Below are 25,083 nucleotides of genomic sequence, written 5' to 3'. Positions count from 1 at the left end.
AGCATTTAGCTATTACAATGGTATTAGCATCACACCACATTTATAGCATTTAGCTATTACAATAGCATTAGCATCACTCCGCATTTATAGCATTTAGCTATTACAATAGCATTAGCATCACACTACATTTATAGCATTTAGCTATTACAATAGCATTAGCATCACTCCGCATTTCTAGCATTTAGCTATTACAATAGCATTAGCATCACACTACATTTATAGCATTTAGCTATTACAATAGCATTAGCATCACTCCGCATTTCTAGCATTTAGCTATTACAATAGCATTAGCATCACAATACATTTATACCATTAGCATCACATCATATTTAGAACATTTAGCTATTACAATAGCATTAGCATCACACCACATTTATAGCATTTAGCTAATTACAGTAGCATCACACCACACTGATTGCACTAAAAGCATGTGTGTGAATGTGTGTGTGTGTGTGTGTGTGTGTGTGTGTGTGTGTCGGTTGCTATCCAGTTCAGACACTATTAGCATGAGTGCATTTAGCATCAAACACCGCCAGACACCACCACCAATTACACACACCAAATAAAACACATCCAGACACACACACACACACACACACACACATTAGGTCAATCACAAGAGTGATGCATTGTGTATCACATTCTGACGTTTTTGTACATGTTGAAACACACACACACACACACACACACACACACACACACACAGGTTAAATGCAGTGTAGCTGGGGTGGAGGAATAGCTAATTGCAGAGGTCCCAGGTCGTTAGCGCTGGCTGTGCACTGACGCAGGAACCAGCATGTGCGAGGCAGGCCGCTGCTCGCTGTCCGCCACTGAAACCCGGTCTGCTGGTCTCTGGCTCCCACACGCAGCATCAGAACTAGCATTAGCAGGAGATCAGACACGCCAAGTACAGAAATAGCACCCCCCGGCCACTTTATTAGAAACCCCTCCCTTGTGCATCCACTGGCCACTTTATTGGAACCACACTCACATTGTAGCTCCACCCTACAGAACGGCCCACCACCCATCTCTGTGTAACAGTGGGCCTGTGATCGGACACTGACCAGTGATCAATGGGGTAGAAGGAACTGATGGATTATGCATTGTAGGTGTTTCCAATAAAGTGGCCAGCGAGTGGAAGCACAAGGTGGGTGTTTCCAATAAAGTGGCCAGTGAGTGGACGCACAAGATAGGTGTTTCTAATAAAGTGGAAGCACAGGGTAGGAGTTTCCAATAAAATGGCCAGCGAGAGAAAGCACAAGGTAGGTGTTTCCAATAAAGTGGCCAGCCAGTGGACGCACAGGGTAGGAGTTTCTAATAAAGTGGCCAGGGAGTCAAAGTGCATTGTAGGTGTTTCCAATAAAGTGGCCAGTGAGTCAAAGTGCATTGTTGGTGTTTCCAATAAAGTGACCAGTGAGTGAAAGCACAAGGTGGGTGTTTCTAATAAAGTGGCCAGTGAGTGAAAGTGCATTGTATGTGTTTCCAATAAAGTGGCCACTAAGTGGACGCACAAGGTCGGTGTTTCTAATAAAGTGGCCAGTGAGTGGACAGCAGTGCAGCTGCATCTGCAGGTGATTACTCCACTTAAGGTCAGCCCTGTCTCTCACAACTACGCCTGTCATGTCAATCATTCGTCGTATGCGGATATGAAAGGTCAGCGGGGTTATAAATAGCCTCCCGAGATGTTCGAATGCCCGTGTCACTTCCTGACTCTGCTGCAGTGGCCTGGTTGCTAGTGCTGCATTCTAATGACCCCTGACCTCTAGCGGAGCGTGTGATGTGTGATCCCCTGGGAAACCAGGGGGCCGGCGTAACATGACTGCTTGGCTGACAAGTGTCCAGAAATACCTAATACATCAAAAATGACCTCTCCAGGACAGTACTGGGAGATCACCATATGTATTCGGACAGTCCAAGCGAGCACATCTGTCAAGCATGGCGGAGGTAGTGTCAAGGCTTGACCTTGCACGGCTTCTTCTGGAACCGGCTCACTCATCTCTACTGATGATGCGACTCATGAAGGTAGCGGCAGGCGTCCCAATACTTTCGTCCATATGGCGCATGGGTCGTCCCACAAAACAGGTACCATTTGGACGTTGGACAAAAGTATTTGGACACTCTACTCTCTGCTGTCCAGGAGTAGAAGAAGGCGAGGCTCTCTGCTAGATTCTGGAGGAGCATTGCTGTGAGGATTTGATCGCATCAGCATCAAGAACTCATCCCATCCAAAAGTACTGGATGGAGCACCGCCATCCATCCTCACCTGGCATCATTAGGCATGGTGCCAACAGTAGGCTCTGCTCCAGAGAGTCCCTGTTTCCGTCGGCAGTGCAGTCGACAGGGACCGGACAAGCTGTGTCAGCAATGGGCGCGAATGCATTCATTACAAGGGGTGTCCACAAACTTTTGGACACAGTGTTTCGCTGATAATTGGTGACACTCTAAGTCCAGTGTTTGTTAGCACCCTTAGCCTAGCATCTCCCGCTCCGGAGTGAAGAAGCACTCGGCAGATCTCGGACTCGTCTTGACCAATCGAAGTGTCCGAGGTCGGCGATCCATCGCGTCCTTCTGATTGGTCGCCGAACTTCCCCTTTAACCTTGACTTGCTTACAGCTGAACTTGACCCAAGAAGCTCTTCATTCAAGGAGGAACCCACCCCCCCGCCCTCCGCCCTCCTCCTCAGCCCTCCTCCTCAGCCCCCTCCCTCCTTAAGAATAACTGTCCTAATATGGAAACCGCAGCCCTGCCTCGAAGGGGGCGGAGAGCCAGAGGGAGCTGAGGGAGGCTCGTTTCTCTCTGGCAGACAGAGTCCCGGAGCTGGTAGAGTGAGCGCAGCGCTCAGACCAGAGTGAGAGAGAGAGCGAGAGTGAGCGAGAGACCTGTACTCGGAGCTGCTGCAGGATTTACCTCCTTATTACCTTCACATGTGTTTTGTCTATCAGCGGGAGGTTCTGACTCGGATACGCCTCGTCTCGGAGTCGTGGATCGGAGGCTCTTCATCGGTGTCGTAATGCCGTAATGGTGCTCGCGTGCAACCCCCGGTGAAATACGCTGCTGCTGCTGCTGCTCGCGCGCGCTGCCAGTCCCACGAGGGACTCTGGAATAAAAGTTTAAGAACAACAAGAAGAGCGAGCGAGCGAGTGCGAGCCGAAAGTGTTTGTGCGCGCGCGCTTGTGAGTGAGTGTGCGTGCTTGCGTGCGTGCGTAAGTACTTGTCTGTCTGCCTGCTCGGGTGTGCGAGCGCGTGAAGGAGACACACATACACTCACTCGCACCGCGGACGTTTGGATGTGCGTGGTGTCGTGCGCGCGGGCTCGGTGAAGGTCTCCCCACCCTCCGCGCGCGCAGCACTGACCGACCGGAGGCTCCCTAAATGCGCAGCCGCCCGAGGGGTCTCGAGACCCGGCGGCAAGATGAGCTCGCGCTCGGTGTGTCTGAGCTCGCGCTGGAGTTTGCTGCTGCTGCTCGCGGCGTGTCTGCGGTTCGGGGGCGCGCAGGTAAGAGCGACAGGACAGTCTCTCTCTCTCTCTCTCTCTCTTTCTCCCTGCTTCATCTCTCTCTCTCCTTGCTTCATCTTCATCTCTCTCTCCTTGCTTCATCTTCATCTCTCTCTCCCTGCTTCATCTTCATCTCTCTCTCATCTCTCTCTCCCCTGCTTCATCTTCATCTCTCTCTCTCCCTGCTTCATCTTCATCTCTCTCTCATCTCTCTCTCCCCTGCTTCATCTTCATCTCTCTCTCTCCCTGCTTCATCTTCATCTCTCTCTCATCTCTCTCTCCCCTGCTTCATCTTCATCTCTCTCTCCCCAGCTTCATCTTCATCTCTCTCTCTCGCCCCTGCTTCATTTTCATCTCTCTCCCTGCTTCATCTTCATCTCTCTCTCCCCGCTTCATCTCTCTCTCCCCAGCTTCATCTTCATCTCTCTCTCTCGCCCCTGTTTCATCTTCATCTCTCGCTCCCTGCTTCATCTTCATCTCTCTCTCATCTCTCTCTCCCCTGCTTCATCTTCATCTCTCTCTCCCCTGCTTCATCTTCATCTCTCTCTCTGCTTCATCTTCATCTCTCTCTCACTGCTTCATCTTCATCTCTCTCTCCCTGCTTCATCTTCATCTCTCTCTCGCCCTGCTTCATCTTCATCTCTCTCTCCCTGCTTCATCTTCATCTCTCTCTCGCCCTGCTTCATCTCTCTCTCGCCCTGCTTCATCTTCATCTCTCTCTCCCTGCTTCATCTTCATCTCTCTCTCGCCCTGCTTCATCTCTCTCTCCCCTGCTTCATCTTCATCTCTCTCTCTCCCTGCTTCATCTTCATCTCTCTCTCGCCCTGCTTCATCTCTCTCTCCCCTGCTTCATCTTCATCTCTCTCTCTCTCCCTGCTTCCTCTTCATCTCTCTCTCGCCCTGCTTCATCTTCATCTCTCTCTCTCTCTCTGTATTCCCTTACTTCTCTCTCTCCCCAGCTTCATCTTCATCTCTCTCTCTCTCCCTGCTTCCTCTTCATCTCTCTCTCCCCAGCTTCATCTTCATCTCTCTCTCTCTCCCTGCTTCCTCTTCATCTCTCTCTCGCCCTGCTTCATCTTCATCTCTCTCTCTCTCTCTCTCTGTATTCCCTTACTTCTCTCTCTCCCCAGCTTCATCTTCATCTTTCTCTCCCTCTTTCCTACACACACTCTCCACTCAGCGCTGAGCCCTCATGTCCGTTATAGTGTGTGTGTGTGTATGTGTGTGTGTGTGTGTGTGTCAGTCACGGCCTGTCCGTCTTTAAGCCTCAGGGATTAAAACCCTGACCGGACTTCTGTATCTCTGTCTATCTGAGAGAGTGGAAGGAGGACAGTGTGTGTGTGTGTGTGTGAGTGTGTGTGTGTGTGTGTGTGTGAGTGTGTGTGTGTGTGTGTGTCTGTCTCTGTCTCTCTCTCCACCTTAAGCCACCTGGCCTTTCATGACCGGTCTCAGGGACGGACACAAGCTGGCAGAGTTATACCCACATGTACATATACACACACACACACACACACACTCATACACACACACACACACTCATACACACACACACACACACACACACACTACTCAGAACTAAATCCCTCACTGATGGTTTTCTTTTAATCCTTCTGCTTCACATTCACCATTACGTCACCGTCGCACAGCTGCCGCTGTAGAGCCGCCACTCAGCCGCTGTAGAGCCGCCACTCAACCGCTGTAGAGCCGCCACTCAACCGCTGTAGAGCTGCCACTCAGCCGCTGTAGTGCCATCACTCGGATTCATGTAGAGCTGTCCCTCAGCTGCTGTAGAGCCGCCATTTAGCTGCTATACAGCCGCCACTCAGTCGCTGTAGAGCCGCCACTCAGTCGCTGTAGAGCCATCACTCAGCCACTGTAGAGCCGCCACTCAACCACTGTAGTGCCATCACTCAGATTCATGTAGAGCCATCACTGAGCCGCATCTCAGCTGCTGTAGAGCCGCCACTCAGCTGCTGTAGAGCCGCCACTCAGATGCTGTAAAGCTGCCACTCAGCCACTGTAGAGCCACCACTTCACTGCTATATACAGCCACCTCTCATCTCTCATCCACCCACAATTCATCTGCCATACAGCCGCCACTCAGCTGCCATACAGCCGCCATCGCACAGCCAGCGCTCATCTGCCACTGAGAAACAGCCAGACAGCCACAGCACCAGCTCCACTCTCCCTGCCTCTCTTTGTCCCTCCTTTCTAAACCGGGTGGGGGCCGGGGGGGGGGGGCCGGGGTGGTGCTGGTTAACGCCCGCCTGCAGCAGAAGGCCTCCGTTAGCGTTATATAAGGAAAAGATAATCTCCCAGCGATTTGAAAGATGTGCGGACAGCAGCTCAATCGCTAAGATGATTTGGATTTCATCCTCCGTGAGGTTTTGCGCGTCACGGCTTGCACCGTGAATCACGGCGTGGAGAAGCCAATCGCAGCAGGCCTGCAGGGGTCAGAGGGTCAAACTGGGCTCAGATCATCTGACACCTGCACTAATAGCGTGCCGACCAACTCAGCTAAACTCGGGGAGGGAAACTTCGGCCAGACCTCGGCAGGAAATGTAGCCGATTAGCCTGGAAACGAGGAGCCTATGCTTCCTCAGGTTTACGCTAAAATTAGCCAACCTAAAATTAGCATGGTGCTAACTGTTTGACCTAATAACAATGTAAAATAAACCCAAACACACGATATGGACAAAAGTATTGGGACACCTGCTCATTCATTTTCCAGTTTCCCCCAACGCTCCATAGCTCAATGCTGGGGGGTGGGCTTTATAACCCCTCTTAAGCTCACGCCTGGCATTATTAGGCTGCTCTAGGGAGTCCTATTCTATTGGCAGTACTTCTCTACAGGGACTAGACGAGCTGTGTGTGTGTTTGTGTGTGTGTGTGCATTTGCACATCTGTGTCAGCAATGGGTGCATTCATTAGAAGGAGCGTCCGCAAACTTTTGGACACATACCGTACAGTTGAGTGTAGTGAAGTTAACTAGCATGCTCGCTAAAGTCTTGGTTCCGAGCTAACTTTAAAAAAACCCCACTTAACATTAACACGCTCATGCTAAGTACTAGCTAGCTGCTAAGCTACGAAAACACCAGCTAAGAGGAAGTGTTAAGCTAAGCTGCATCGAGTTGTTAGCTAGCCTAGGTAGCTACAGCTACAGGGAGCTAAGCGGCTAAGGATTTAGGCCCCGTCCACATATATCTGGACAGTTCCCTCCCTCCGTCAGAGACGACAACGCTAGCACGAGCATGCTAGCCTTGTATGGGACGATAGTACTTCATTAAGAGAGATATGGGCAAGAAAAAGGCCACAGCGGTTAAATCCCAAATTACACACTGCTCCCTACGTAGTGCACTACACAAGTCAGGAAATGACGGACATAGAACCGTATTTACGTTCACTCATAAGTGGACATCCGAAATCTAGGGCTATCTGTGTGTGGAGGCTGTCGTTTTGTGAGCTATGTAGTTCACTACGTAGGGAGTATGGAGGTATTTGAGATTCGGCCAGAAACTAGCATTGTGGTGCTAGCATTTTCACGAAGCTTTCACAAATCTCCACCTCGGTCACTTTTCAGTGACCAGAAACAGTGCTTTCATGTGGGCTGGGCCTCAGTCATGAGGTTAGCACAATGCTAACTCCCGTTGCTTGTCTGCTACGTTAGCCTCAAAGCTCCAAGCACAGTTTAGACGCCAGGCCTGTCTGAGATGATGGCCTGCTTTTGGGCTAATTGGCCGGCTGCTATAGTGGAGTGGACGCATTGGTGATTTTCCAAACCCGTTAGCGCAAAGGTTGCGGGTTTAAATCCCATCATTCAGCACCAAAATCAGCTCGACTCATCTGCTGGTTCATTATCTCGGCCCTTTATATGAGTTCTGTAATCGAACCCTTGGGCTTCGTATTGTTTTCCCCCTCAGTCTCTCGCTCTATAGGATGGAGGGAAGATTAGCGCTAACAGGCTCGGACAACATTAGCAGCAGTTCGGCCACAGATTTCCTCCATATTTCGACTGCGGACAGTTTGCTGGTTGTACGCGTACCCTGTACGCGTAAACTGTGAGGCTAATGTAATTAGCCTCTAGCTGGCTAACAGGTAGACAAAGCAAAGCCCTCAAAAAATATAGCAGAAGCTAGGTCAACACACTCTTCTCAGACCGTGTGGAGATGTTCAGCTGGAGACGTATGACGTACATTAGCACAGCTTAAGCCAGCGCTAGCAGAAGGTAGCTAGCACGTTTGTTCGCTACATTAGCTTCGTAGCTGGAGTTAGAGTCGTCCAAATGCTGCAAAGCACACGGAACGAAGCGTAGCATTCAGCGTAGCATTTATGTCCTTGTTTATGCTAATGCTAAATGCTAGTCTAGGCTTGTCTAGAGAAGTGTTGCCAATAGAATAGGACTCTCCGAAGCAGATGAACCGTGTCCTCTGGAATGATGGATGGGCCTCCATCCAGCGCTGACCTCACGAACTCTAGCTCTCATCGCTGAATGCAATCAGATCCTCACAGCTATGCTCCAGTAGCTCCAAATCTAGTGGAAAGCCTTCTTCCCTGGACAGTAGAGACAGTTGCTTCAACAAAAGCAGGATCAGCTCCTTGATTTCAGAAGAAACTATAAATGAGGTGTCCCAATACTTTTGTCCTGTAATAGCCAGGTCTCTGCTGAGGCCTAGCAGACGTCTGCAGTCTCGGCGGACTGACCGGAACCGCGGTCCTGAATCAGACCCATCCATCCGTCCATCATCCGTCCATCATCCGTCCATCATCCGTCCATCATCTGTCCACACTGTTTGCGTGCCGGGACGCCGGAATCCGCGCCGGCTGCCCTCGCGCTCCGGCTGCGCCACCTGCCAAGATCAGAATACAGTATTTCTTTATGTCTGGGTTCAGCGTGCTGGCGTGTTGCCAGGGTGGGTCTAATGTTCGGGCAAGGTGCACCGAGTGCGCTGTGTGTGTGTGTGTGAATGTGTGTGTGTGTGTGTGTGTGTGTGTGTGCAGTAAATCAGGCCCATAATTATAGCCTGCACCCCCCTCACCTTTCTTCCTCTGCAGACTATTAGCATTCCTGTGGCTACGCTATCCCATGATTCAGGTGGGCATTGCGGTGAGGACATGGGGGACGTTCTGATAAGTGCCAAAATTTCTCTCTCTCTCTCTCACACACACACACACACACACACACACACACACACCCATAGTCTGCTTTACACCTGTCTATTATTAACCTGAGCTTTAGTCCTGCGTCGGGAATGTGGGCTGATGCCGATAGCCCGTATATTTGTGTGTGACAAAAGTATTGGGACGCCTTCGCCTTATTCTATTCTAAACCCATAGGCATCATTAATATGGAGCTGCTTTGGAGCTCTGCAGTTATTGAGTCAGCAGAGCTCGGCATGGCTCGGACCCCTGACCCCGCTCTGTAACTTTACGTGGTCGGAAGGGAGGAAGATCTAGCGCCCCCTATTTGGAACCACCCATTCTTTTTACTAATGTGTGGAAAGGCAGACTGTAGGGCTAGGGGGCTTGATAGTACACACCTGTGGCGATGGGGCTGAATCAGACACCTGGATTCAATGAGTAAGAGATGTCCCAATACTTTTGTCCACATATATACAGTGTGTGTATATATGAGTGCACCTCTCTCAAAGAACCGGATTGGTTGAAGCACCGGCCCTTGATCACATGACGACGGGAGGCTGCAGTACAGTGTGATAAATCATTGTGTGGGTTTAGAATAGAGGGAGTTCATTAATGAACTGAGCATGTGTGTGTGTGTGTGTGTGTGTGTGTGTGTTGGCTGCTGTCGAGAGGTGACTGGGTGACTCATACACTATGTGAGCGAGCTGTTAAACTGGGTCACTCTAAAAGTTCAGACAGGTGTGTGTGTGTGTGTGTGCTGCGTGGCACTGACCACTTTCACACACACTTTCTTATGCCATGCATGCATATGTATGCACACACACTCAGATGCACATATGCATGGTCAGGCACGTATGAGTATGCGCGCACACACACACACACACTGTTCTTGGACTTGATTTGATAGTATTTGTACTCAGATTTGATAGTGTTTGAACTCTGACTTGATAGTGTTTGAACTCAGACTTGATAGTGTTTGAACTCAGACTTGATAGTAACTGTACTCTGACTTGATAGTGTTTGTAATCAGACTTGATAGTGTTTGAACTCTGACCTCATAGTGTTTGTAATCAGACTTGATAGTGTTTGAACTCTGACTTCATAGTGTTTGTACTCAGACTTGATAGTAACTGTACTCTGACTTGATAGTGTTTGTAATCAGACTTGATAGTGTTTGAACTCTGACCTCATAGTGTTTGTAATCAGACTTGATAGTGTTTGAACTTGGACTTGATAGTGTTTGTAATTGGACTTCATAGTGTTTGTAATCAGACTTGATAGTGTTTGAACTCTGACCTCATAGTGTTTGTAATCAGACTTGATAGTGTTTGAACTCTGACTTCATAGTGTTTGTAATCAGACTTGATAGTGTTTGAACTCTGACTTCATAGTGTTTGTAATCAGACTTGATAGTGTTTGAACTCTGACTTGATAGTGTTTGTAATCAGACTTGATAGTGTTTGTAATCAGACTTGATAGTGTTTGAACTCTGACCTCATAGTGTTTGTAATCAGACTTGATAGTGTTTGAACTCTGACTTGATAGTGTTTGTAATCAGACTTGATAGTGTTTGAACTCTGACTTGATAGTGTTTGTAATCAGACTTGATAGTGTTTGAACTCTGACTCGATAGTGTTTGTAATCAGACTTGATAGTGTTTGTAATCAGACTTGATAGTGTTTGAACTCTGACCTCATAGTGTTTGTAATCAGACTTGATAGTGTTTGAACTCTGACTTCATAGTGTTTGTAATCAGACTTGATAGTGTTTGAACTCTGACTTCATAGTGTTTGTAATCAGACTTGATAGTGTTTGAACTCTGACTTCATAGTGTTTGAACTCTGACGTGATAGTGTTTGAACTCTGACTTCATAGTGTTTGTAATCAGACTTGATAGTATTTGAACTCCGACTTCATAGTGTTTGTAATCAGACTTGATAGTGTTTGAACTCAGACTTGACTTGATCTTGACTAGTCATGATCTTGGAATCAACAAAGATGGTCTTGACTACAGCCCTCGTGTGTGTGTGTGTGTGAGAGAGAGTGTGTGAGAGTGTGTGAGAGAGTGTGTGTGTGTGTGTGTGTGGTAAAGTAGAAAGGCAGATGTGAGGATCCTTATTTATCATTGCTGTTTGTTCTCTTCTTTAATAAGCTACATTACTCACGATCAGGCTTGTGTGTGTGTGTACGTGTGTGTGTGTACGTGTGTGTGTGTGTGTGTGTGTGTGTGTGTTTTAATGTTTGTTCTGTATGGTCACCATCATGTGATCAGTGCAGTGTTAGAATAAAAATACAACACACGCTTAGCAACTGCCCAAACAAGCAGAGTGGACATACACCCCCACACACACACCCACACACACACACACCCACACACACACACACACACACACACACTTCCACAGAAGTGTGATCAGTGTAGCACTGAAGCTCCATTAGGGAGGATCTGTGTGTGAAGTTATTTTAATTATGGTCAGCATGCAAATGAGCACTCAACAAACACACACACACACACACACACACACACACATACACACACACACACACACATACACACACACACACACATGCCTAAGTGGTGTAATTGCTTTTTTGGCTGCCTGTACTTTGGCACAGTCTACAATAAACTTTCAGAAGCCTGCGGAATCACACACACACACTCTCACACACACACACACACACACACACACACACACTCACACATACACACACACGGCCATCTGTTTCTTCCTCTGGTTCTTCATCACAGAACTGAACTGTTTGTTAATCATGGAAACTCGCAGATGTTTCAGCAGAACATCACTCAAACAGACAGGTGTGTGTGTTTGTGTGTGTGTGTGTGTGTGAGTGTGTGTGTGTGAGTGTGTAGGTGTGTGCAAAAAGAACCTTTAAAACATTTACCCCCAGGTTGTTTCCTCTACTGTTACCTCTTTACTAATCTCTCTCACTCACTCTCTCTCTCTCTCTCTCTCTCTCTCTCTCTCTCTCTCTCACTCACACTCACTCTCTCTCTCTCTCTCTCTCTCTCTCTCTCGCTCAGTGCAGTAGTGATCTGTGTGTGGGTCTGGTTTAGTTGAGTTGTTTAAAAGCTGTTAAATCATAAATCAGATATATGTAACTCTCTCTCGCCCTCTCTCGCCCTCTCTCGCCCTCTCTCTCTCTCTCAGGACGAGTCTCTCCCGCCGTCTCTGGTTGATCTGGTGATGAACAGTCCGATCTCCTCCATGCAGGACCTGCAGAGGCTGCTGGACGTTGAATCCGTAGGTAAAGCTGATCCTGATCCCTCACAGCCCTAAACACTCAAAAGTCTGGACACCCCTGCTCACGGCCGGCTAAGAATGCAGTGTGTGTGTGTGTGTGTGTATAGGTGTGTGTGTGTGTGTATACAGGTGTGTGTGTAATACAAAAACAAAGTGGTGCACTCTGTAGAACACTGCCTGTTCAACCAGTCCCACATTCCCACCGCTGCCCTGAATTTCATATATATCACATTCATGTTCCTGTTCCACCTTAAATCTCAGCTGTGCAGACTATGGGACAGAACTGTGGATATTTAAGGTGGAATGTGAAATATTTATATATAAACTGGGGCTTTAGGTGAGGGAGGGGGAGGGGCGCTGCTTGCTAAATTCTTACAAATATACATTTATTTAAATAAACCATCCCAAACATCTACCATTACATAAAGATACTGGTCCAAAGGCCTACCAGCCCAAAAGGCTATTAGACTTAAACACTACCGTCCCTAAAAACTACTGGTACAAACAACTACTGACCCGAAAAGCTAACAGTCCAAAAGGTCATGGTCCCAAAAATCTAATAGTCTTAAAATCTACCATCCCAAAAGGATACTGGTGCAAAACCCTACCAGTTCCAAGGCACTGGCCCAAAAAGCTATTAGACTAAAAGACTACCATCCCTAAAAACTACTGGTACAAACAACTACCACCCCAAAAAGCCACTGGCCCAAAAAGCTAACAGTCCCAAAAAGCCATTGGCCCAAAAAGCAAAAAATCCCAGTCAAAAAAGCTACCATCCCAAAAAGCAATTGGTCCAAAAGCCTACCGGCCCAAAAAGCTACTATCCCAGAAGGTTACTGGCCCAAAAAGCCATTAGACTAAAACTAAAACTAACATTTCTGAAAACGACTGATACAAACAACTACTAGCCCAGAAGAGCCACTGGCCCAGAAAGCTTACAGCCCAAAAAGTCACTAGCCCAAAAAGCTAACAGTCCAAAAAGCCATTGGCCCAAAAAAGCTAATAGTCAAAAAATCTACCATCCTAAAAGGATACTGGTGCAAAAGCCTACTGGTCCAAAAAGCTACCATCCTAAAAGCAACTGGTCCAAAAGCCTAAACATAAAGACTCCCATCAGAAAAACTACTGGTACAAACAACTATCAGACCAAAAAAGCCATTGGCCCAAAAGGCTAATAGTCTAAAAATCTACCATCTCAAAAAGATACTGGTGCAAAAGCCTATCAGCCCAAAAAGGTACCATCCCAAAAAGGCACTGGCCCAAAAAGCTAACAGTCCAGAAATCCACTGGCCCAAAAAGCTAACAGTCCAGAAATCTACTGGCCCAAAAAGCTAACAGTCCAAAAATCCACTGGCCCAAAAAGCTAGTGATTAAAGGCCTTCCACAGGTTAAAGTTGAGGGCAGTTCAGGTATGGTGTGATAACGGCTAGAAGGAGAAGAGGGTTGAGGGAAAGGTGGGTGTGACTCAGTAGTGGGAGAATGCTGCATCTTTGTGTGTGTGTGTGTGTGAGTGAGTGTGTGTGTGTGTGTGTGTGTGTGTGTGTGTGTGGAATGGTAATATTTACATGGAAAGTCAGTGTGTCGCTGCAGACATGGACAATAGTGGTGACCTTGGGCCTACTCCGGCTTTTGGTTTACTGAAGAGACTTGTGCACACACACACACACACACACACACACACACACACACACACACAAGGCCATTCCATTGTTCGCCTGCACCGGAATCCTCTGTATGTGTGTGTGTGTGTATGTACGTGTGTGTTGCACTGCCATGCCTCTTTTCTGTTCAACAATGATCGTTGTAGCCATATTTATCAGAGGACGAGGGGAGTCTCCTCTTTGGTGACTCGGCACACACACACACACGCACACACACACACACACACAGTGTGTGTCCACATGTTGTCAGTGAGCAAATTCTTTCAGCACCCACCCATAACGTATACATACCCACCCAATCCACCCCATACACACACGAGGAGAGTCTCCACACACACACATGACCTCAGAGCAGCGTCTAGACTTATTTTAAGTATGTATCTCAACACACACACACACACACACACCAAGCAGCCCTACAGCCTTATTTTATTGGCGTGTTTGACCCCTTTGTTCGTATCGCCGACCGTCTGGAGACTTTAGGCCGGGGCGAAATAGCAGCGATTGTAAGAACAACACAGTTTCCTTTGTGCCGTTTTAAACAATGCAGCTAAAAAAAGCCTCCCGCAGGCTCCAGTTCACGCCATCGTCACTGTTAGACCCCCCCATACACACACACACATCACCCTAGTATAGAAACCCACCCAGAACATTCGCCCAAATAGCACAATCCTGACGGCTGACGTTTCCGGCTGCCCTTACGCCATTTCGGCTTGGCGACAAGTCCAGCAAGATTCAGCTCACCTTCATTACAGCATTAAGGGTACTCCGATACCCTGGAGAGCAGGACTGAAATAGAGTGAGGTCAAAATGTACCGTTCACTCCCCGCCCCATACCGGACTCAAAAAACTGCCCATACCAGTGGACCCCAACCCTGGTCCCAAAGAGACCCCAAAAGTTGTCAACCCGAGCTGCCAGCCCAAAAAGCGTACTGACCCAGAAATGCTATGAGCCCAAAAAGCTACCAGCCCAAAAAGTCTACTGACCCAGAAATGCTATGAGCCCAAAAAGCTACCAGCCCAAAAAGTCTACTGACCCAGAAATGCTATGAGCCCAAAAAGCAACAGGCCCAAAGAGCTACCAGCCCAAAGAGCTACCAGCCCAAAAAGCCTACTGACCCAGAAATGCTACGAGCCCAAAAAGCTACCAGCCCAAAAAGTCTACTGACCCAGAAATGCTATGAGCCCAAAAAGCAACAGGCCCAAAGAGCTACCAGCCCAAAAAGCCTACTGACCCAGAAATGCTACGAGCCCAAAAAGCTACAGGCCCAAAGAGCTACCAGCCCAAAAAGCCTACTGACCCAGAAATGCTATAAGCCCAAAAAAGCTACAAGCCCAAAGAGCTACCAGCCCAAAAAGCCTACTGACCCAGAAATGCTACGAGCCCAAAAAGCTACAGGCCCAAAGAGCTACCAGCCCAAAAAGCCTACTGACCCAGAAATGCTATAAGCCCAAAAAAGCTACAAGCCCAAAGAGCTACCAGCCCAAAAAGCCTACTGACCCAGAAATGCTACGAGCCCGAAAAGCTACAGGCCCAAAGAGCTACCAGCCCAAAAAGCCTATTGACCCAGAAATGCTACGAGCCCAAAAAGCTACAAGCCCAAAGAGCTACCAGCCCAAAAAGCCTACTGACCCAGAAATGCTACGAGCCCAAAAAGCTACAGGCCCAAAGAGCTACCAGCCCAAAAAGCCTACTGACCCAGAAATGCTACGAGCCCAAAAAGCTACAGGCCCAAACAGCTACCAGCCCAAAAATCTACTGACCCAAATAGCTGTTATCCTAAAATCCTACTGACCCAAAACATTACCAACCTAAGAAGCTACCAGCCCAAATAACTATAGGCCCAAAAAACCTACCTTCTCAAAAAACTACCAGCCTAAAAAAACTTAACAACCCAAACAGCTACCATTTCAAAAAGCTATGAGCCCCAAAAGCTACAGGCCCAAATAGATCCCACCAACCCAACAGATTACAAACCTAAGAAGATACCAGCCCAAATAGCTACTAGCCTACCTACCTAAAAAAAATACTGGCCCAAAAAAACTACCTTCCCAAAAAGCTACCGGCCCAAAAAGCTACCGGCCCAAAAAGCCTACCTTCTCAAAAAACTACCAGCCTAAAAAACTTAACAACCCAAACAGCTACCATTTCAAAAAGCTATGAGCCCAAAAAGCTACAGGCCCAAATAGATCCCACCAACCCAAAAGAAACCTAAGAAGATACCAGCCTAAATAGCTACTAGCCTACCTACCCAAAAAGCTACCGGCCCAAAAAGCCCACCTTCCCAAGATGCCCTGCCCTGCTCAGGGTGACCTTGCGCAGGGTGCTGGTTCTGTAGGCATCAAGTCATGGAAAAAACTCAAGAACCTCCTTAGTGGGTTTTTTTCTGTTTTGAGGGTCTGAGGTTATTAGACATGTCCTGAGGTTCTGAAACTGTGACTGACTCTGATGTTCTCTTTCCAGAAGAAGAAGAAGATGAGGTCCATCCGAACGGCACACACAAACGCCTTCCCAGAAGCCTCGGTGAGTGCACACACTCACACACTCTCTCACTATCTCTGTCTGTACTGCAGTTCTTCATATTACACATTTCATATATATGTGTGTGTGTGTGTGTGTGTGTGTGTGTCTTTAGTCTCTTTGTGGGACTCCATCTGTGTGTCTCCAAGGCAGCATCTAGTCTAGCCACTTGTCCTTAGGACACCTCCTCAACACACACACACACACACACTCACACACACATCCTCTTCACCCTCTCACACACTCTCTAGAATCTGTGCCCACTTGTGTACACACTTCGACAGGGTGGAGTGTGTGAGCTGCGGTTAGTCCGTACTGTCTCTGACCTCCAGAGAGTCAGACGTCTGAGCAGTGTGTGTGTGTGTGTGTGTGTGTGTGTTGTATAAGTGTGTGTTTTATTTAAATTAATGTTCCACCTCTCTCTCTCTCTCTCTCTCAGCGGGCGTGCAGGTGGCTCAGCAGGCGATGTGTAAAGTGCGGACGGAGGTGATGGAGGTGACCCGGGCCATGCTGGACCGCCGCAATGCTAACTTCCTGCTGTGGCCGCTGTGTGTGGAGGTGCAGCGCTGTTCCGGCTGCTGCAACACTCGCACTCTGCAGTGTGTTCCCGTCGCCACGGAAACGCGGCAGTTACAGGTACATGAAACACCGGGAACATTACACACTAGTACACGCTCACTGACCACTTTATCGGAAACACCCACCCTGTGCTTTCACTCAGTGGTCACTTTATTGGAAACACCCACCTTTTGCTTTCACTCACTGGCCACTTTATCAGAAACACCTACCTTGTGCTTCCACTCAGTGGCCACTTTATTAGAAACACCCTACCATGTGCTTTCACTCGCTGGCCACTTTATTAGAAACACCCACCTTGTAGCTCCACTCACTGGCCACTTTATTGGAAACACCTACCTTGTAGCTCCACTCACTGGCCACTTTATTAGAAACACCTACCTTGTGCTTTTACTCACTGGCCACTTTATTAGAAACACCTACCTTGTGCTTCCACTCACTGGCCACTTTATTGGAAACACCTACCTTGTGCTTTCATTCACTGGCCACTTTATTAGAAACCCCCACCTTGTGCTTCCACTCAGTGGCCACTTTATCGGAAACACCTACCCTGTGGTTCCAGTTGCTGGCCACTTTATTAGAAACACCCACCTTGTAGCTCCAGTCGCTGGCCACTTTATTGGAAACACCTTCTTCTTCTCCATTGACTGGTTTCTCTCCTCGGCTTCCAGATGACCAAGATCCAGTTCATCAACAGACAGCCGGTCTATGAGAAGGTGGTCATACCCGTGGAGGATCACCTCAGCTGCAGCTGTCAGTCACGCGCAGCGGCCCACGCCCCTCGAGCCAAGGCCACGCCCCCTCCTCCTCCACCCAGGCTCCCCCCCAAAGCCTCCCTGCCGAAGATCCAGTCGAAGGAAGAGCTGCATCGCCACGACGACCTCAAGCAGAACCAGAGATTCCATCTGGAGGACCGGGAGACTCAGGAAGCGCAGTGGCAATCCAAACACACCCTCACACACACGCAGGGAGCGCCCGCACACACACTCACACACACACAGGGCTACCGGCCCAGCCCGGTCCAACACACACTCACACACACTCCGGCTGGGCCGTCGTATGTGAGTGCGGAGGAGGCATCGACCAGGAGAACCACGCTGGGGGTCCCGCACATGCTGAGCGATACAACCCAACACTTCATACACCAGGACGGGCCACAAGACCACCTATCCAAGACAGAGAAGGTTCCGGAACACCACACACACCTGGGCACACACCTGGGCACACACCTGGGCAGTGGCGACGGCAGCGCTAAAGTTCAACACCAACCACCACTGGAGCGCCACCGTCATCAGCATCACTTACACCTACAGCACGACGAGGCGACACCACGGCAACCACAGCACGACAAGCCCGTTCACGACTCAAGCCAATCGCACGGCTCCAATCATCGTCTCAGCCAATCAGACGTGAACCTTCACCACAGCGGACAACTGGAGGCGCCTGTTCTCAGCTATAGCCACGTAGAGGTGATCGGCCAATCCAGCGGACAGACGGAGCTGCCCGGCCATCTTTCCAGCCAACCGGCAACGCCCAGCTTTCACCTCAGCCAATCAGAAGCAGCAAATCACCATCGCAGCCAATCCGATCGCGCTGAACATCATCAAGACGGGATAGAAAAGGATCCGGAGCGCAGACAAGAGCAATCCCAGCAGGGCCATCATCACCACCACCACCATCATCTTCATCAACCAACACAAGCTAGCAGTCTGCAGCACAGCAGCACACCAGGAGCAGGTGTGTGTGTGTGTGTGTGTGTGTGTGTGTGTCCTCAGTGTATTATAATTAGCGTAGCGTCTGTGTCCTGTTTTTTTTCCCCCGACTTTCCCAGCGGCATTACTGACGCTGAATTAGAAGGTCAACTGATTGGAGAGTTGTGTAAACGCCATCATCGCTTTAACACAATTTCCTCTCTCGCGCTCTCTCTCCCTCTCGCGCTCTCTCTCTCTGTACTTCGCATTACAGTTATGAAGGCCCCCCCTACCGCACCGCCCGCACCTCAGACTCCCCCTCCACCCATCCCTCAGCGGAGACGACGGAGGAAACACCGAAGGAGGATCAGCAAGTCCGCCATGAGAGCCATGATCATGTAAGAGAAAGCATGCGCGAGAGCAAGAGCGAATGAGAGAGAGAGAGAGTATAAGAGTGCTACAGAAAGAATGTAAGAGTGAGGGAGAATGTAGAGTGTATGAACGAGTGACAAAGTAAGAAAGCAAGTTAGAGAGTGAGAATGTATGAGTAAGGGTTTGTGTAAGAGTTAGAGAGAACATGTAAGAGTGAATGTAAATGCGAGTGTAAGAGCGTGAGAGAATGTTAATGCAAGTGTAAGAGCGTGAGAGAATGTTAATGCGAGTGTAAGAGTGAGAGAGAATGTAAATGTGAGTGAGAGTGAGAGAGAATGTAAAAGCGAGTGTAAGAGCGAGAGAGAATGTAAATGTGAGTGAGAGTGAGAGAATGTAAATGCGAGTGTAAGAGTGAGAGAGAATGCAAATGTGAGTGAGAGTGAGAGAGAATGTAAATGCGAGTGTAAGAGTGAGAGAGAATGTAAATGCGAGTGTAAGAGTGAGAGAGAATGTAAATGCGAGTGTAAGAGCGAGAGAATGTAAATGCGAGTGTAAGAGTGAGAGAGAATGTTAATGCGAGTGTAAGAGTGAGAGAGAATGTAAATGCGAGTGTAAGAGTGAGAGAGAATGTAAATGCGAGTGTAAGAGCGAGAGAGAATGTAAATGCGAGTGTAAGAGTGAGAGAGAATGTAAATGCGAGTGTAAGAGTGAGAGAGAATGTAAATGCGAGCGTAAGAAAATGTAAATGTGAGTGTAAGAGTGAGAGGATGTAAGAGTGAGCGTAAGAAAATGTAAATGTGAGTGTAAGAGTAAGAAAGACTGTAAGAGAGTGTTAGAGTAGGAGAGAATGTAAGAGAGAGAGGGAGAACATAAAGAGTGAGAAAGTGTAAGAGCGAGTGTTGGAGAATGTAAGAGTGAGTGAGAGAGTGAGGCAGAATGTAAGAGAGTGTTTGAATGTAAGAATGAGAGAGAATGTTATAAGGCGAGAGAGAGTGAAAGTCAGATGAAATGTAAGAGAAAAAGTGTACGAGACGGAAAAAGAGAATGTAAAGCGAGAGTAAAAAAGAGAGCGCGAGAGCTCTAGTGTCATCACCCTTATAACAGTCAGAGAGAGTGAGCAGTTTAGCCCCGCCCCTTTTTTATCTGTCGAGGGGCACCCTCGCTGTGTGGTCTGGGTCTGATTCTGATGTGTAACAGCAATTCTGCTTCCCTCTGTTCTCCAGGGTAATGTCCTAAACCAGCCGGCGGCTCGGACCAGGAGAAAGCCGGAGAGGCCGGACGCAGGGCGGACACAGGACATCACCCCGACACACTGGAAATATCTCTCACAATAACTGGAAACGTCTTTGATCTTTGCCAAATAAGCTCCGACTGACTACATTTCCCAGCGTCCGGCGCGGCCGATCTGGCGGGCGGGGGGGGGGGAGGGCGAGGGGGGATTGTTTGGAGGCTGGATTATCTCGGAAAATCCTGGGAGCTTATCGGACTCTGCTGGAACAGCCGACCAAATAACGAGACTGTACCTCAAACAATGTAGCCGCCGCCTGCCAAATAATGAGACGTAACTGTAATCCCAGTAGATGCAGGATCTGCCAGACACCGATCTGCCAAATAGTGAGCAAGCAGTCTAATTCTGACTCTAATTACCAGTCGGTGGCTGGCGAGGCGTCCGGTCTGCAAAAAAAATAAAACGGAAAAAAAACTGAAGTCCGAACTGGACTATAAGCTGCCAAAAAACCCAAGTGGGATGCAAGTGGGTTCTGTGGACGCCATTGAAACGGAACGACACGGAACCTGCATTTGGAATATGGAACCTGGAAGCTACTGGCGGGACTTTTATTTGGAACTCACCGGGAGTGTGAAATACGACACACACCTCTCAAACCCGACGCAACACCCTGCCAAGCCCGCCAACGCCAAGCACTGCTTCTTGGAAAGTGGCAGCTTTGGCGTGGGATCGGTTCTAGGCTAGGCGGTTTGAGGGGAAGTTCTGAGGTAAAAAACATGGAAGAAAAATCCCTGGAGGTTCAAATCTGTCGCAGTTGGTTTCAGCTAATCTCAACACACTGTAAAGTCTCACACTGGAATTCTGCTGAAGAAATAATCCTGTCAGAAAAGTCGAATAAAGCGAAAAAAGCGCTAATGTTGCTAACAGTGAATGAACGGGAGTAGCTACCAGTAAACACTGCATCTCAGATCTGGTCATACGTAAGATATTCTCCACATTCTGTCTGTTTTCAGCACTTTCTACCAACTTTAATGGCAGATAACTTATAGCTTATATAAATAATGCTAAATGCTAACCGGCTGAGCCGCTTTCCGTGGAAAAAACAGCGTAAACAGGTAGAGCACGTATGATAATTAGTCAGAAAACATAATATTGTACTCGTATGACATTCTCAAATTGAGAGATTTGCATATTTAACCGCTAGACGATCATTTGCGGTCTGTCCTCGGTGGCTACTAACTTCCATTTGTTGTTAGCCATGTTAGCATGTTGCTGTTTGTTTGTTTTTTAAATGTGCCATGTGCTTCCAGTGTACTATTAGCAAACCCACTAACGCCAGACGTAGCATGACTGGATTATACTGCATGCAGAGGACCGTTCTGCACCTGAAGGGGGCGCTATGGAGAACGGAAACCCGGACTGTGTGCGTTGTCACGATAAAACTACGGCTTAAACTACTGATGCTACAGTTGCTAGCGGGAAATTCCGTATTTAAACTACTGTCTGAATTGCGCCGTAACGCGAAAGGCTTCACACTGTAAATGTTATAAATTTTTATTTTTATCTGCGGTTTGTTTTTCTTAACTTATTTATATTATAAAAAAGAAGAAGAAGAAGAAAAGGTAGATGCGCTGCCCATCTGCTTCCAAGAGTAATGAAATGTTATTTGTTTTTGATGATAATTATTGTAATAATGTAATAATGCTATTTTAATATAAATATAAGAAGTAAGAAACATCTCCACTTCTCCAGCGCCGTTCCTTTCAGTACGAAAGTGTGTGTACGAGTCTGTGTGTGTGTGTGTGTGTGTGGTGGCCATTTCGCCTGGCTTTCAAGTGACCGCCACCATGCTTTGCTTTCACTTCCACCAGAAGCATTTAGTGAACGTTACGTGGCTTTAAGGAGAGGAAGCCGCGGAACCAAAACAGGATCCGAGACGGCCAACCAGCCCGGAGAAAGCTAATTCCAGCCCCAATTCGGCTTTCATGTGTCCAGACATGACCGCGGTCAGCAAGGATGTGCGCTGGGGTCTAGACCGGCGGGTCTAGCTGGTCTACCAGGGCGATCGACCTGCCCGGCCAACGCGCTCATGTGGGGCTCGCGTGGGTGGAACGTGGCCTAGGTCCAGGTGGGCTCTGAGTGGGTTACAAAAGTCAGACCACTGCTCTAGGAGTGTGTGTGAGTGCGTGTGTGGGTGTGTGTGCACGCCCCCATGCGTTTGGATCTGGGTCCAGTGTGCTGGTCATGGGCCATTGCCATGGCGACACAGGCAGACATGTACACAGTCAGGGATCAGGTGGTGAAATGGAGAGCAGAGAGATGAACTGATAAAAAAAAAAGTAGGGTAAGTGTGTGTGTGTGTGTGTGTGTGTGTGAGCGAGACAGAGAGTGAGGGGGGGATGCCGGTGTGTGTGGGAGTGCTGAGTAGGGTGTAATGTGTAGGGGGTGAGAGACTGAGACATTTACTCCTCTTCATAAGTGCTGTGTAATCATCCAGGGTGACAAGCTGTGGTATGTGTGTGTGTGTGAGAGTGTGTGTCCGAGGGGCCTCAGTCTGGGGGGCTACTCTTTCAAAGAAGAGTCTTTAATGACCTTGGGACAGTGACCAGTGATTGAAAATGCAAGGTAGGTGTTTCTAATAAAGTGGCCAGTGATTAGAAGCAGAATCTGTGTTTCCAATAAAGTGGCCAGTGAGTGGAAGCTGAAAATAGGTGTTTCTAATAAAGTGGCCAGTGAGTGGAAGCACGGGGTAGGTGTTTCTAATAAAGTGGCCAGCGAGTGGAAGCACGGGGTAGGTGTTTCTAATAAAGTGGCCAGCGAGTGGAAGCACAAGGTAGGTGTTTCTAATAAAGTGGCCAGTGAGTGGAAGCACGGGGTAGGTGTTTCTAATAAAGTGGCCAGCGAGTGGAAGCACGGGGTAGGTGTTTCTAATAAAGTGGCCAGCGAGTGGAAGCACAAGGTAGGTGTTTCCAATAAAGTGGCCAGTGAGTGGAAGCTGAAAACAGGTGTTTCTAATAAAGTGGCCAGTATTTGGAAGTGTGTTACAGTACGCTGTGCTGTAGCTGTGGAGTGTGTGATGCTGTGGTTTGGTACAGCGGTGTCAGTGCAGCTGTTCCAGCTGACCGTTGGCCCACCCTGCTGCCTAGCCCCACTGACCCCTCTCACACCTGGGCTACAGCTGGCCCTCAGTCCACTGACCCGGACACACACACACACACACACACACACTCACACACACACATATACAAACATTTATTCACATATTCATTCAGCCGATGCTGCTATCCACACCATCTTACAAAACACACACACACACACACACACACACACAAACACACACAGGTTGTATAAGTATGTGTGTATCTGTGTGAGGGATGAGACACACACACACACACTCATCTATGCTAATATCATGTGTCCTTTTGACCCCGGCTAAGGCACTGCATTACACTGGCCAGTGAGTGGAAGCACAAAAGTACACAACATGGGCAAAAGTATTGGGACACCTGCTCATTTTTAGGAGGAGCATTGCTGTGAGGATTTGACTGCATTCAGCAACAAAAGCTAGAGTTGGTGAGATCAGGATGCTGGATGATGATCGCCCCCCCACCACACACACACACACCTCATCATCCCCAGACTCCCCAACTCCATCCATCATTCCAGAGAACACACTGGGGGGTGGGCTTCATTCCCCTCTAGCCCATGGCTGGCATTAGGTGGCATGGTGCCAACAGGTTCATGTTTGTTGATTTGCTCTAGAGAGTCCTATTCTATTGGCAGCTGTATGTGTGTGTGTGTGTGTGTGTGTGTGTGTGTGTGTTTCACATCTGTGTCAGCAATGGGCACACCTTAAAGTAGCTGGATGCATTCAATAGAAGGGGTGTCCACAAATATTTGGACACATGTGGATCTTCTGGCCCAGGTCAGTGCACTGTATAACAGGAGGTGTGTGAGAGAGAGAGAGAGAGAGAGAGTCAGCTGCTCGCCCGGAGCTGAGTGTGTTTTGGCTCAGGGACGGCGTGTAGGACGAACAGGATCGGATGGCCTCCGCTCACCATGCACCGTCAAATCGCGCTGGGCTGGTAAACCTAAACACGGTGCTGTGCCAGATTTAGCACTCTGGTGTAAAGACGCACCCTTAAAGAGACAGTGCTGTGGGAATGAGGGGGAACTGGTGTTTCCAATAAAGTGGCCAGTAAGTAGAAACACAAGGTGGGTGTTTCCAATAAAGTGGCCAGTGAGAGGAAGCACAAGGTAAGTGTTTCCAATAAAGTGGCCAGTGAGCGGAAGCACAAGGTAGGTGTTTCTAATAAAGTGGCCAGCGAGTGGAAGCCCAATGTAGGTGTTTCTAATAAAGTGGCCAGCGAGTGGAAGCCCAATGTAGGTGTTTCTAATAAAGTGGCCAGCAAGTGGAAGCCCAATGTAGGTGTTTCTAATAAAGTGGCCAGTGAGAGGAAGCACAAGGTAGATGTTTCTAATAAAGTGGCCAGTGAGAGGAAGCACAAGGTAGATGTTTCTAATAAAGTGGCCAGTGAGAGGAAGCACAAGGTAGATGTTTCTAATAAAGTGGCCAGCGAGTGGAAGCCCAATGTAGGTGTTTCTAATAAAGTGGCCAGCAAGTGGAAGCCCAATGTAGGTGTTTCTAATAAAGTGGCCAGCGAGTGGAAGCCCAATGTAGGTGTTTCTAATAAAGTGGCCAGCAAGTGGAAGCCCAATGTAGGTGTTTCTAATAAAGTGGCCAGCGAGTGGAAGCTCAAGGTAGGTGTTTCTAATAAAGTGGCCAGTGAGAGGAAGCACAAGGTAGGTGTTTCTAATAAAGTGGCCAGTGAGAGGAAGCACAAGGTAGATGTTTCTAATAAAGTGGCCAGCGAGTGGAAGCTCAGTGTAGGTGTTTCTAATAAAGTGGCCAGCAAGTGGAAGCCCAATGTAGGTGTTTCTAATAAAGTGGCCAGCAAGTGGAAGCCCAATGTAGGTGTTTCTAATAAAGTGGCCAGCGAGAGGAAGCACAAGGTAGGTGTTTCTAATAAAGTGGCCAGTGAGAGGAAGCACAAGGTAGGTGTTTCTAATAAAGTGGCCAGTGAGAGGAAGCACAAGGTAGATGTTTCTAATAAAGTGGCCAGCAAGTGGAAGCACAAG

At 48.3% G+C, this 25,083-nt stretch overlaps 1 protein-coding gene across 3 annotated transcripts; it reads left to right on the top strand.

The window, feature by feature from the left end:
• Positions 1 to 2,818: 2,818 nt before the first annotated feature.
• pdgfba (platelet-derived growth factor beta polypeptide a) lies at positions 2,819 to 20,133 on the top strand. 3 transcript variants are annotated; one of them, XM_072671093.1, is made up of 7 exons: positions 2,819 to 3,496; positions 11,803 to 11,899; positions 16,021 to 16,080; positions 16,517 to 16,713; positions 17,325 to 18,390; positions 18,619 to 18,742; positions 19,940 to 20,133. In XM_072671093.1, exons 1-7 carry the CDS (start codon positions 3,413 to 3,415, stop codon positions 19,950 to 19,952), a joined length of 1,641 nt encoding a protein of 546 aa, XP_072527194.1. In that variant the 5' UTR covers positions 2,819 to 3,412; the 3' UTR covers positions 19,953 to 20,133. The 3 variants fall into 3 exon arrangements, with proteins under 3 accessions (XP_072527194.1, XP_072527195.1, XP_072527196.1); XM_072671094.1 differs by lacking the exon at positions 2,819 to 3,496 and adding an exon at positions 8,565 to 8,588; XM_072671095.1 differs by lacking the exon at positions 2,819 to 3,496 and adding an exon at positions 10,459 to 11,450.
• Positions 20,134 to 25,083: the final 4,950 nt, after the last annotated feature.

This window comes from Salminus brasiliensis, chromosome 25 (assembly GCF_030463535.1).
Source record: "Salminus brasiliensis chromosome 25, fSalBra1.hap2, whole genome shotgun sequence".
Taxonomy (NCBI): domain Eukaryota; kingdom Metazoa; phylum Chordata; class Actinopteri; order Characiformes; family Bryconidae; genus Salminus; species Salminus brasiliensis.
This window is presented reverse-complemented; position numbering and strand designations above follow the sequence as displayed.

What these genes read in the sequence shown, in the direction of transcription:
- pdgfba (XM_072671093.1), top strand. Translation starts at nt 3,413, where the DNA reads ATGAGCTCGCGCTCGGTGTGTCTGAGCTCGCGCTGGAGTTTGCTGCTG. An exon ending in ACGCCTTCCCAGAAGCCTCG is followed by an intron (nt 16,081 to 16,516) that starts GTGAGTGCACAC and finishes TCTCTCTCTCAG; the next exon opens with CGGGCGTGCAGGTGGCTCAG. An exon ending in CAGCAGCACACCAGGAGCAG is followed by an intron (nt 18,391 to 18,618) that starts GTGTGTGTGTGT and finishes TTCGCATTACAG; the next exon opens with TTATGAAGGCCCCCCCTACC.